The 14,213-nt window shown below is 40.5% G+C and overlaps 1 protein-coding gene across 1 annotated transcript; it reads right to left on the reverse strand.

The window, feature by feature from the left end:
* Nucleotides 1-12,414: 12,414 nt before the first annotated feature.
* On the reverse strand, nt 12,415-13,487 carry LOC120445486 (proteasome subunit beta type-5). Its single transcript, XM_039625933.1, has one exon. It carries the CDS (start codon nt 13,378-13,380, stop codon nt 12,532-12,534), a length of 849 nt encoding a protein of 282 aa, XP_039481867.1. The 5' UTR covers nt 13,381-13,487; the 3' UTR covers nt 12,415-12,531.
* Between the last annotated feature and the right edge of the window lie 726 nt (nt 13,488-14,213).

Consider the following 14,213-nt stretch of genomic DNA (forward strand, 5'->3'; position numbering starts at 1 on the left):
ATTGAGGAGAACTGTAGTCTTATAATCAATTACCGTTCGTTTTCATTTGGTTATCAAACATGTTGTCACTTAATTTATCTTTTTTTAAAGCCATGTAATTAAACGCGAATGTGAGCTTTCAGTGTCCACTTGAGACTTTGTGGGAATCGGGGTGTTGGCTGAGGTTCCGTCCCCACTTGAAGCTGTTTTCTATATTCTCCTGCCTGTCCCTGTCTGTTTCCTTTTTGTTTTTAATGAATAAGTTGGAACACCTGCTCGTCGTTCGTCTCCTGTCGAGATCTGGTTCTGCTGCTCAAGTGTGACGTGACGGCGCTTATGTGTTCTATCTCTGGATCGGACTTGGTCATTGTTAATACCCCTTGACTCAGGTAGAGTACATTCGGCTGGCAAGTAAGCTGAAAACTGAAAACTGAAAAACTTAGAAAATCTGTGCTTTATTGGGGTACAAAAAATTGTACATTTATAATAGCTTTATTTGAGAAGATGTAACAAGATGCAAAAATAACAGTCATTATGACTTCACTGTGTTGCCACACTATCACCAGATATTTTTTCTAATGACTCGTAAGAATCGTAACTTTAATATCCCATTCGATATATTACCGCGGAACCGGCTTGTCTGCATTTGATGCTTTAATTATCCAGTTGTTTGTCGAGAAAAGCAAATAGAGTCAGCCAAAGCTAAAGCTGAAACCAAAGACCCAAGACTCAAGGCTTAAGTCAATAAATAACCTGTTTGAATATCATTACGCATAAATCTGATCCAATGCATAACCCCTGCAATCTTCATTCATTAAATCGGACTCACCTGAAATCGAGTGCCGAGACATTGACACCGGAGGAAAAGGAAATGTGGGGGGAATGGGAGTCAATGCCACGACAAGTGCCGGCCACGTCAAGTGGCAAAATTAAAACCAATTTCCCAGAGACTGCCGTATCACTTGCTCATCAGGAAGAAATAAGAGAACCAAGCAGCGAAGAGTCCTCCACACACGAGTGCTGCAATGACGTCGGAAGGGAAACAATGCGAAAGGAGGCCCAAGAGCACAACGAGATAATTGTAATAAAGAAATTCGCAGCATAATTGATGGAGGAGGGGCTCCGTAGCTCGGAGTAGCCGGGGAAGTTCACATACTTGAGCACTGATGATGCATCGACAGTCGTGTAAGCCCATCACCAGCCCATGACTCCATAGCCCCTTAGCCCCATCATACACAGACAGCCCCACATTTTCAGCCGCCCTGAATGCAAATTGCATTTCTCGTTCGAGAGCTAAAAGTAATTTCGATTGCAATTCTTTCTTTGCCACTGGCTGCCGTTGTAAGTGAATTTCATATGAAGGTGGCTCGACTTATATGGCATTACGTAAGATTCAATTTGCCAAAGCTCGTGCAGTGAGAAAAAATTAAAGGTTCATGGACACACATTCGCGCTTTAATTGCAGTGAAACACCGTTTCTACAAACATTAATTACGCTGTGCAAACAAATATGAGAAAATAAATTTAGCAATACAAAATAATCACATAAATGTCAGTTTGGCTTTTAAGTTTTGTTTAAAAAATAAACAAGCTGATAGGTTCTATAAAACACAACATTAAATATTTGTTATTTGCCTTCAAATGTGTGAGATTAATTAAGTTTGTTATATGTATATATATTTTTTTTTGTGCGCATACGCAGTCCTGCAATTCCCACTTGATAATGAGCTTTCCAAGATATTTAGTAATTGAAGGATGTACCAGTGGTAATTAAAGAGGCGTGCAGTCAATTCAATGTCGGAAATCAAAGCACTTTTACTGTCGCACTCTCCTTACACAATTATGTGGCACGACATGCACTCTCGGCTCAGCAAGTTTCGTGGCAAATAATTTTCTTCTGCCTGCAGTTTTCATCAGTCTTTTTTATATATACATATAAGTATTTATATAAGTATTTTGAGTTCCTTTTTGCTGCCACTGCAGACATTTTTAATAAGTTGCCTGGCAGCCGTTGCACGTCTCACTCCGGCAACAACAAACAGTGCAGCTGCCAAGTTGAAAATGAAATTCGTGGCACGAATAGATTTCCAAACATATATGAGAACGAAAGAGAGAGCACGTCGGCAATGACAGAAATTCGAAAATGAAGCAATTTACTTGTATATTTGATACAATCCCCCGTCCTCGGACAGTTGTCAGCGATCTGGGAACGCGAGTAGGAATGGGAAAAGTGGGGAATGGGAAAATGGGAAATGGGGCGGCACTGGCCAGTTGGCGGGCTTATTAAGTGGTTTCCCCAGCCGGCCAACCACCCTTCGTGGTCGGATAATTGGCAAAGCCTTCTCTGGATTCCAGCTTAAATACCAGCTTTAATGGCCTGCAAACTGAGTTCAATTAGTGTTTGTTGGCTATAATGGCATGCATGCAGGAGAAAGTTGAGTATTCAGTAATCAGTAATAAATTATAATCATCTCTTATTTATCAGCATATCAGTGGACACTATTTTAGATTTTCCGGAAAGAGCGAAATTCAATTAAACTATCTTCAGTACAATTAGAAAGCTATTTATGCAGGGTCCGGGATTTTATGACTTCGTATCCAATAAACCAATACGATAGAACAAGGTTTCCGCTCACGCCGCTAAAACTAACCTAGCATGTTGGTCCTTTCCTTTGCGGCGACTATTAAAGTTGATGGCATCCAGTCGAAAATTTTGTCACTAAGAGAACAGAAGTGAACCCTTTAGACCGCCACGAGCCAAACTTGTTGAAAGTTTCGGCTGCATGGCCCAAGAAACCAATAAAGAAAAGTAAGGGAAAAGTGCCGCAAAAGCTGCCATAGACCTACTGCTACGAGTATATACATCTGCACCATATACAGTATATATGTATACCTTGGGCAATATGGCAGAAGGTTGGCTTAATGGCTCGATGCTGGAGACCGGGTCTTAAAGGATGGCACAAATAATGAAAGCGCGACGCTAATACTACGTGCAAAATGGTTCTGGCTGCACACGCTGCGTATACGTTACGTTGGCGGGCTTATGCAATGCAATTTTCATTTACATAAATTTTGATGTTGTCTCTGCGAATTGCTTGGTGTGCGGGCGTGTCGGTCCCCGAAAAATTAAACAACACAAGTTTTAGCAGGCAAACTTTTACCCGGCTCACGGTCTTTTATGTCAATTTGCTGGGAAATTACCTTTTTGTTAATAGTGGAAGACGCGAACTTCCCGGCGGAGCAAACATTAAAACTAATTCAAATGTTGGAGCGCCACAAACGCTGCAAGCAGCTTAGTGTAGAACAACAATAAATGCTTATTTAACTAATTTTGCAACACGTATGCAAATATTTACAATGCAACAGCTGCATGCTTAGAGAGGGCGGATTTCAACATTTTTTCCAGACAACTTTTGATAAGATTATAGATTGACGAAAATTTTCAAAATTACTATGAAATTAACGGAGTTCCGACATTTTTTAATGTATATAAAGAACGCGTAGCGACTTTCAGATTCATCTTTGGTCACCTAGTGGGAGTGTTACAAAACTAGTTACAAAACTATTTTTAAATATCGATACCAATTGGCAATATTCTGTAGTGTTTATAGTTCTTGACATCGCGGCAATCATACGGACAGACAGAAATGGACAGAACGACTCGGCTCGTGAAACTGATCATTAAGATATAGTATTGGGGCTGAAATGGGGGCTGAAATGGTTAAATACGCCTTTTTCACCAAACTTATTGAAGTTGTTTATTCTGTAATAGTTAATAAGCCCTTTAAGTAGTATAGTAACCCACTTATGCCATAGGCAACCCTCGCTTTTGTGGCTCGCCATGGGATGTCTGGCAAACGACTGCCATTAAAGCCTTTTGTTTAGTTTTTAGCTACTTCCCACGTGAGTTTCCCATTTTCACAGCGCCCACCTCAACGGAAGCCGGAAAACCGCGTGTCGGCTGCGGGTGTGAAAAATAAGAAGAAACTTGGTGGGTGGTGGGGAAAACTTTGCGTCTGACACTTGGGGGTAACACTTAAACGTTTTGCTTTTATGGACACTTTTCAGCTGATTAATTGCCAGCTTCGACTTAATGCCTAATTAGCGTTTGTTTGTCCGCCGATCAACTGAAGACCCGCCATCAACACCTGATATGGGCGCGAAATTTCACACTTTCGATGAGGAAATGCAAACAGCGAGCGAGGCACTTAATTAATCCTTGCTTACTTACAGAAGAAAAGTACATAAAGGCCGGCCGGCGGAGAAATAATCGAATACTTCAAGTGGGGTATTTTTTCAGCACATAAAAGCCATGCGTTATATGAAATTGTGTGATTAAGCTTCTGGCAGGACTTCCCTTAAGCATCCTCCTTGATCGCGTATACGCCATGTTGTGCCTTTGTAAATAACTGAAGCCTATTAAATGTCTTCGCAGGACACATTTAATTAACAGACACGAACAACTTATAATTGCCACTCACTGAACGTTGCAGTAAGGTAATTGTTTCTTTTCAAGACTGAAATACTGAAAGAATAACTGACTGAGTGACCAACTGCCGTTGCGTGCGAATATAAATATTTTGCAGGCAGAAATATTAATTACCGCAACATGCGATTTTCCACCGCTCTCGGAAGGCAACATGCCATTAAGGGTTTCTGGCTGCCCGAGAGTGCGAAAATGCATCGAACACTTTTCGAGTGGGAAATGCGCTTGTCGCTTTATGTCGGAGAATAATTAAAAAAACCACTCCGACAGGGTCGTCCTTTGCATTTTTAAAAACCAATTTAAGCCCTCCGTCCAGGGTCACTAATCAACAAAAGCTATTTATGGTCAGCTTCCACTTGAAGCGGTTTTTCAGGTCAAGGACAAAGCAACGTGGCCAAATGGGCTGCCAAAAAAAAGCGAATCCATGCAGAGAGCACTACCAAACAATCTTCGCCACACAGACATTAGAACATAACCAATGTCAGATTGTAGTGCGAAAAATGTTTAAGCAACGTATTAATAATAGTTAGCTTGGTCTCTGTTTGGAGGCCAGTTCGAATATTTGTATACCCGTTACTCGTAGAGGGCAAACTATTATTTTATTATTATTGAGAAATTAACGCATGATTAAAATTATGCGGAATTTTGGATTAGAGGGCAAACTAGATTCGTTGAAAAGTACCTGTTACAGTAGAAGAAAGCGTTTTCGACCATATAAAGTATGAATATTCTTGATCAGGATCAATTCTTGTTAATTTAATTTTTGGTTCTTTGGTTTTAATTTTTCTATCAATTTTCCAGAAAAATGTCAAAAATCAAATTCGAATTCTTGTTCGCGTTTTACTAGAAGGCTTTGCCAAAACAATTGGACAGCTTTAAAGACCCCTCGATGTTTGAGATTTTGTTGTTAGTCCTCCCGCGACAAGTGAGAGGTTTGGTTATATTATTTATATGTTTAATTGCAATGTTATGGTACTAGTACTGAAACTAGCTGAGTAACGGGTATCTGATAGTCGGGAAATTCGACTATAGTGTTCTGTCGTGTTTCTATGTATACATATGTATGTTGTTTATTGCTGCCTGCTTTCAGGCGTCGTTGGTCGGTTAAAATCTAATCAAAGCAGCACTACTCCGTAGTGCAAACTTTGCTGTTTGCTTTAATAATTTTAATTAAAAAGAAAGCTCTTGTGCAAATAAGGAGCTTGACCAAAAGGACCGCAATCAAATGCCAAGTGTCCAATTCGCGGGTCAGTGCCGTGAAAGGTCTCTCTGCGTTTGAGAACATGCACTGTTGATTGCAGAAGACCCGAATCGAAATCAAAATCAAAACTAATTAAAAACCGCAACCACTCGAATGCAAACACACCGTCTCTGTCTATGAGTATCCCTAAAATCCATATATTTCTGTCGCACTTGTGCGGATTTCTAACCCCGTAGCTAATGAAGCGTTCGTGTTGATTATAAAAAGCCAAATTTGTTTGCCATGCACACAAGTAGAAAATGCACAGAGTTTTATCCAAATGGAAGTGTTTAATTAAAAGGCCTGCTAATTAGCATGTGGTCAGATATTCCGTCCATAAAGTGGGCTTAATGTTTAAATCGGTATCAAACAAATGATTTGCATAGATTAGCAATACAAAAAACATAAAATATAAAATGATTTAAAAAACCGGAAGTCCCCATCTGAATCATGTACATGGAGGTAATATATTATATAATATTATATATTTTTTAGATTCTGTATCTGACTACTCCTCACTTAAGCCCACATTCCATTTGAACATTATTAGGGCGGAGTGGTTGCAGAAGAGACAACCAGATTACGAAAATATTTAAAATAGTAATTTATAATTAGGTTTTTCTTTTTAAACTGATAAGATCCCTTCTGCGATTTCAGAAGACAACTATTGAAAAAAGGATCTTTTGCATAAGTTTGGCTGACTCTAGCCGCCAAAAATTTCAATAAACATATTCTGCGCTAATACCAACCCAAATCGACGGGTTGCCATCGGGCCCATTTCAATGCCAATTTCCCTTTCATGCACAACTTGGCAGAGCTTATTGCTTTTCACTCTTCATTGCGCATAAATTTAGCATGTACATGTACGCAAGAGGCCAGGGCCCTTTCACGGCTCCCCAGTTTTTAGGACTCAGTTTGCTTTATACTATTTTATGAGATTTTTTCTACCCTCATTAGAGCTACGCCAACTTCAGCCCCAAATGCAGGTAATCTGCATACAAAGCGCCAGCTCAGCTGCATTGCACACTTTCTGCCGGCGAACACGTTGCACACAAGGAGATATTGTTATAATAGAGACAGGGAAAAAACAGCAGGGAAAGCGGAGAGAAGGCGGAAAATGTTAAGGGGAAAGCATAACAGCGTTTAAGGCAAACTAAATGAGACCCACGTAGCGGTAGTGAGCATGAAATTATGCATATGTGTGCCGCGCTTTTCCAACCGCTTTTCCACTTTTCCCGCTGCGGCAAGGTAAAGCATTGCAAAAGGAAATAATTCAAGTGCAATGCAAATCATGGCCCACCACGCGCAGGTAATTGTGTGCTTACCCAATGACTAGCGGTAGCAGGAAGTACTGGCAATGCCAATGGCAATGGCAATGCCAATGCCAGGAGCAGAGCAATCCGGACGGAAAACGGAAGACGGGCAAACTGACAGACGGACAAAAAGGCAGACAAATGGGCGGAGGAATGGAGAAAGGACTCGCCCCGGAGAAAGTGTTTAATCGAAAAGAGCAAACACATTTCAGGGCTCAAAGCCAGTAGTGTGCCAACGAATTTCCAGGCCTCCTATATGCGAAAAGGAAAAATTTAAAAGGCGATGATCGCAAAAGAACTAAATGCAATTATAAATTTCTATTTTACAAGCCCAATCAGAACATATTGAAATATATGTAAGAAATAACTCGAAAAACAAGCTCAGGGCCAATGAAATATAAGCTAATCTTAGCTTTAAAGTAGTTTTACTTTGAATAGGCACTTAGGAACACCATATTTTTTGCTTGTATGGAATTGCAATCATCAATCGAGCTGCCTGTGTTGGCATAACTTGGCATAATAAATCGACAAAAATCCGAATGCATCGCTCAAATATTGGAGCGTTTATATATGCGATCCGAATTCCCCGACTTCCGATGACCAACCTTATCTGAACGCTGCAGTTGGAGGAGAGCAAACTTTGTTTCATTTAATTCAATTCAATCCTTGAGAGTTCAACGAATGCGAGTGAAGAAAAAGGAAACGGCGAAGGAGCGTGCATTTATTTGGAAAATAAATAAATAGACAGGCTAAGGGGATGGGGGAGCCAAGAGATAGTGAAGTATAAACAAACCGACAGCCGGACAAACAAACTTTTCCGAGAGCATAAAAATGGTGTAAAAAGTACTGCGCCAAGGAAAATCGAAAATGCGCCACATTTGCCCAGCCAGAACATCTATCAAATTTTGCGTTTATTTTCACCCATTCAGGGAAATCAAATGAAATGTGTGAACCAAACCAGATAAAACTACTGGAGAAATACACATACGTGTTTAAAATGTAGTTGAAATCCTATTTCCATGTCCGTGCATCCTTTGGGTCGGTGGCAGGTCCTTTTCTTAAGTGGATTCCATTGGTAGCTTTTTGGCTTTCGGTGATTTGCAAAAGGGGTCTCTGAATAATCGTCCAACTGACGTTTGAAATGGAAACCAGTCCAGAAACCAGAAAGAATCCATAGGTGAATGAGGAAAGTCCCAGCAGACCAAAAAGTATCATTCCTAGAAGTTTTCATTTTATTTCATTTAATTTCCTTTCAGTGCTCATCATTTACAAAAATGTCTTCGTAAAATTAACATAAATTTGCGATTTTCCAGTAGCTTAGGCGAGTTTTTCACATCAACAATCAGAGCATTGCCATAGAGTCAGGAAAACAAATAAAAAGACAAAAGAAAAGCAAAGTAGGATGAATAAAAAAGCGCGAAATATGCTAAAGTTGACAGCTTAGGGCCTTTTCGAGTCTTGGCGGCGTCAGAAGAATGATAACAACCTCAAGCTGTCAGGACTTATGTTCTTAAGGTAAAGTGACCTGGCTAGAACTGAATCGGTAATCGAAAAGTGCAACGCCTTTAATGAGGAAATCTGTTAATTTGAATCCTTGGGCAGCAATTGAAATTCAATTTATCAGCGCCTTAGAGCAGAAACCAATTTCAATTGAAGATTATTCAGACAGCTAAGTGACAAATTTGTTTACGTTTGAGCATGTGGAAAATGCAAAACTCAAGCTCAATGCTCATATCAAAATTGTTTGCCGAAGCCCAACTTTAAGTGCTTAACGGCAAGCTCAATAAATTTCCCAACTTACACCGAAATAAGTTTTGCCAAGAGCTCGGAAAGTTTTCTGTTTTTTTATCCCCTCTCGAAAGAGAAAATAATTTTGAGTGTGCTAGAAACAAAATTACAAAATTTGCCTCTCCGGCAAACAAACGAAAAACGTGAGGATCTGGAAATCACTCTTTACACTCTACACATACAAGTACAGTTTGCAGTTATATGTAACTACAATGTAACGACTGCCCTGGGAATCCCCCTACGTACTATAATCTTCATGTCTGTTTGCAACTGTTTGCGCTGACAGCTCGGGTTGGTTTTCTGGGCAGTGTTTTTGGGTGGGTGGGTTCCTTCTCGGGATTGCGTTAGGATGCGATGCACTCCCCTTTGTTCGCTTGCAGCGTGAAAATTGCACAAGATTGCATGTGCTCCTGCCCGAAAATATTTATATTTATAATATTTTTTGTAGCTGTCATTTGGCCGTGTATCTGCTGTGTGTTGGGGTCTGTTTTTTTATTCGTGTTTTTGGGCTAACACAAATTACGGTTTGCGGAGTGTTGCTGAGTGGCGGCATCGCCTGCGGTTGGCAGGAGCTAATAAATCTGAAAATATAAAATTCTATTTGTTCCATATTCTCCCAGTGTGGGAGAAACTTAATTGGAGTTTCAACGGGTTTTGAGTCGGAGTTATTTTAAAATATGTGTTTTCTTTGCTTACTTAAGCTCTAAGTTATTGATCCATTCATATAAATTCTTTCAGCTCTATTTTTACCTATAAAAATGCTACCAGACTACACCCTCCTGCTCAAAGGATCTTCGTAACCATCAAAAAACACAGCTTTCAATTTACGAATAACCGTTCAATCATCGCGGCTAATCAAGTGTTTCAAACAGGGAGCGAACGCCAAATGGAAATTGTTGCCTCCGGTGGCAGCTTTGGGTCCAGCTTCCCACATGCAGAAGGTCCCATAAATCACTTGCAAATTACCAGGGAATCGGGAAATCGGGGAATCCCAGGAAGGAGGTGGCGTTGGCCAAGAGAATCCATCCAGGCCACAGCCATTTCTCAGTGCCTATAATAAGCAAGTGAATGCGAATGTGGCTATGAATGTGACTGTGAATGCACAATTATGGCCGCTTCGTTGGTCGTAAAACAAGAAGGGATCCGGTGCCCTTTGACCCGCCTCCTAGCCATTTAGCCATTCCTGAATCCATCCTCCTTCACCCAGTTTTCCCCTAACCTTCTACCTACCCCGCTGCCGACTTTGTCATGGTTGCCTTTGCCTCCAGTTGCACAGGCAAAGTCAGCGGCAGCGACATCAATAAAATAAACACTGACAGAGGGTGGCAGAGGGTGGTGGGTTGGTGTGGGCGGTGGGTCGGAAATCAGTGGGTGGTGCTTTCAGGAAGGCCGAGCAGGCTGGGCCAACACAATTGAACACGCGACATTTGGCCAGTGCTTGCTGTTTCCACGATGTTGTCTTCACTGTCGTCGTCTCCACTTTGACTTTTATCTATTGACATAATATTTTTTTATGCTCCTGCAGCTGGAGGCGCTGGTTTTTTTGGAGGCGTGTCAAGTATTGGTGCGGTGACTCACTGAAATAAGACTTTACATGTTAGCTCAGACAAAATAACATATAATACCCCAAACGTAATCATAATTCATTTCAAGAATGAAATTAACATTACTTTATATCTTTAAAAAATTAGGGATACGAAAACAATTTGAAAATATTTACCTCTCATGTTCAAATAAGCTCCCGATTCTGTCCAGTGCAGCGCTTTGGTTTTCGCACTTCAGTCACCAAGTCACTCAACGAGTCCCCTAATCCAATGGCTTTGTGTCGGCGGCTTGCTTAGATTTAAGAGTCACATTTGCAGCATAGTAAAAGTGAAGATCCAATGTCATTAGGCTTAGAAAAGGAGATGGAAAACAGATTAAAGAGACTGAGAATGAATTTAAAAGTGAGTTTCAATCCTATTTGCCTACATTTATATGTAAAAAAAGGGAACTGCACAACAAATTTCTTTAATTTTTAGAGTGCTGCAAATTTCTATTGTTCCATCTTTTTTAACCCTTGGGATCCGTACCTGGGCTCGTTTTGATTGCACCCCATAGAAACAACGAGGTGCCCACGTGCTCCCATTCTCGGGATTCTCCGAACCGTTCTTTCAAATAGCTGCGCTTTTTATAACCCACACATCCGGCGAGTCGTGGAGATATCTCAGGCCATGTCCGTTTATGCAAGTGTTAAATAAAGTATCCGCCGGCCATTGTAGTTTATGCCCAGTTCAACCGAGCCGCTGACATTTATTGCTTGTTTCAAAATGGGTTAGGAAGTTGAGAAGGGAGCAAAAGGACCGAATGACAACATTTATTACGGGCCGGGCACATAAAACACGACCAGCGGAGTTTATAGTTCAGCCGGTTTATATCCGCCTTCTAGTCCAAAAGATAATGATAAACGTTCTTTTCAGGTAAGATACTAATTAGGGTACCAAATGTGCATCATCACACTTAGAAAAGTAGTTCTCCTGCTCTTATCTAGAAAAATTTGGAAATAACTTAATAACCATTAAGTGGTAAAAGGGTATGTGACAAAAGTAAGTTTTATTTTAAAATAACCTATAAAGTTAGAATGATTTCGTTAAACTCTATTTTGCAAAAGTTAAATGGAAGCTTTTTGTGTTCAGTAAAAGTTATTCATGCTTTTCTTGGTGATTAAAATTAATAAACTCCTCGAGCTTGCATTGTTATATTTTATTCTTGTGGCAGAAAAAATCTCTTGCCTGAAACTTCATTTTTCAATTTGATGTGTAGCATTTAAATTGGTTTTATTTAGTTATGTATTTTTATGCAGAGAACTTTGGCAAATAAACCCATTTTATCGCGCCGGTGGGATTTGTAATCCACACAAGCGTTATAAGTGCTCCCTCCACAGATCTCCGTCCCAACCCCAAAAACCTGGAAAATATCTGGAAAGAAAATCGAAAGGGAGAGAAAAGAAATAAAGAGTTTCAGGGACTTTTGGTCCTATCCTCGCAGCATTTCAAATTAAAAGCACTCGCCGCGTTTTATTGCTGTGCCTGCATTTTTCCGTACTTTTCCTGCTGCCGTTTTCTCGAGTTGGACATACAAATTTGTATGTCCATTTGGCCTTATTTCACACTTTCTTGTTTATTATTGCTGCTGTTAACCGGGTCGAGAAGCATGAAGCGGGAAAAATTTAAGTATTCGAACCCTTTTTCACTCCACGCCTTCTACGCCCAAATAATGCTGTTGCCATTGATTTATTCAGGGACTTTTGTTAACTCCTTTTGGTGTCTGCTCCTGTCCTTTATGCGACTTAAAAGCCAACTTAATTGTTGTGCCAATGCCCAGAAAGGAGGCAATTTACTTATTTTATGTTCTCCTTATTGGGGGCGAGACCCAACCTTGCATATCAGAAATAAAAAGTGGAAAAGAATCGGAGCATTCCATTAGGTCACTTAATTTAGCGCAAAATGATTAGCGACTAGCATTTTTAATGGTCGTAAGGGTTAAAATTCTTCAAGCGCACTAAAATTGGATGAACATTTAACAGAACAGTAAACAGAAGGCGCACTAATTAAAAACGTGTAGGCAAATTAGAAAATAAATAAGTCAGCAACATTTATTGGATGGTGTTAACTTGGTAAAATGCAAAAGTGTTTGTTTTTAACGTGATGTTTTCGTTTCAGTTACACGATGGTTGCTTAAAGATTTTAATCATCAGAAGCTTGTTGATTCTTCCCACCTCCTGAGTACTTCTCATGCAGTTCCTGGCAGTCTTTATTGGCCACATTTCTCCAGTTGTCCTGATCTATGTGATACAGTCTCACCAAGCCTCCGGAAAATATATCTCTCATGGTGGCATGATACACTGCGCGGAAGGCCAGGTCGTAGGCCTCATTATCACTGAGATCCAAGCGGTAGTCAGTGTCCAAAATTCCCAGGGCATTGGAGGCTCCACTGCCCACGGCGAAAACTTTCCCATGGAGCCGCAGGCCGTCGGAGTCCACGTATACCAAACTGGATCCTTCGGGCGACCAGCCGGCCAACATCATTCCCATGCAGAGACCCATTCCCTTGTACTCCGCAGCCACGTTGCAGATAAATCTGGCGGCAGACCGGACTGGTAGTCTCTCCTTATAGCGAAGCTCGTGCAGTCGGCACTCCCTGGTCAAAGCTCGATCCCAGTAGGTGCAATCCGCGGCGCCACCTGCCATAGTACCCAGCATATACTGGTTCACCTGCACCACTTTCTGCAAGCTCTGGGATCCAATGAACTTTCCCGACGTGGTCCTGGAATCCACACACAGGATAATGCCACCCTGGTAAACAAAACCCACCGTGGTGGTTCCGTGGTCGCAATCCATTTGCACTTCACTTTGGGCACTCAGTTTATTCACACTTTCCCGAGGATTTTCAAATGGCGGAGCCATTATGGTGAGGGGATTATCCATGTTACTCGATGCGAGTCTGATTTCTTCAATTGTTTGCTTTGAGGTGCGGGATCCAAAGCTTCTCATAAATGGCACCTTATCCATCCCACAAATGCTTTCTAAGGCCATAGTGAGAGCCACAAGCCTCACAAAGCGCTTGTACAAATTATTCTATTTAAAGACTAACTGCAGTGGCTTAAGCCTTGGGTATACACAATGTTATGTTGAATTCCTTCATTTCTGACTAATCTTTCCTGGCATACATGAAATAAGTTATTTTTTAGGACAGAAGGCAAAAAAAAATCTAAACAAGTAGAACCATTAACAATAGTAGAAGTTCTCTAAGAAAATCATGAACCCAAATAATAAAAAAATAACTGCAAAATTAAGCGATATATAATTTGGCATATATAAAAATATATTCACGAAACCACCAAAGCGGAACTCAATAAAAAGCACGCCAACAATTTTGTATTTACAATATCCTCGTGATAAATTCACGCTGCTGGATTGTATTTTTTTCGGTCGGTTTTGGAAGCATTTACCATGTGCAGATTAAAAATATGTTAGCCATGGGTTTTATGAGTTTTTCGCATTTTATGAGGTTCTCAGGATATGCCCAAGAAATGGAAGCCGAAAATTGAATATTAAATAACCTCAAGCAATAAACAGAATTACAAGGCGTGCGAATGTTGTGTAGTTGGATGTGTGAATTGTTTATGATATTAATATCCGTTTATTTGTGCAATCATTTAAAAAGGATTACACGATTAGCTTGGGACGGCGGACATTTATAAACGCTTGAGGCGATGCGGAAATTGTCATTTATATTAATTTTCCTGGATAATACATAAGTTAAGTAGCTGCCAAGGTGGATTAAATGATAGCCAGCGTTGAAGAGGAAACGCTATGTTATGAATTTAGAACTTATAAGTAAATGTACACCCTCTAATTAGCAAGTA

The sequence above is a fragment of the Drosophila santomea genome, chromosome 2R (assembly GCF_016746245.2).
Source record: "Drosophila santomea strain STO CAGO 1482 chromosome 2R, Prin_Dsan_1.1, whole genome shotgun sequence".
Classification (NCBI taxonomy): domain Eukaryota; kingdom Metazoa; phylum Arthropoda; class Insecta; order Diptera; family Drosophilidae; genus Drosophila; species Drosophila santomea.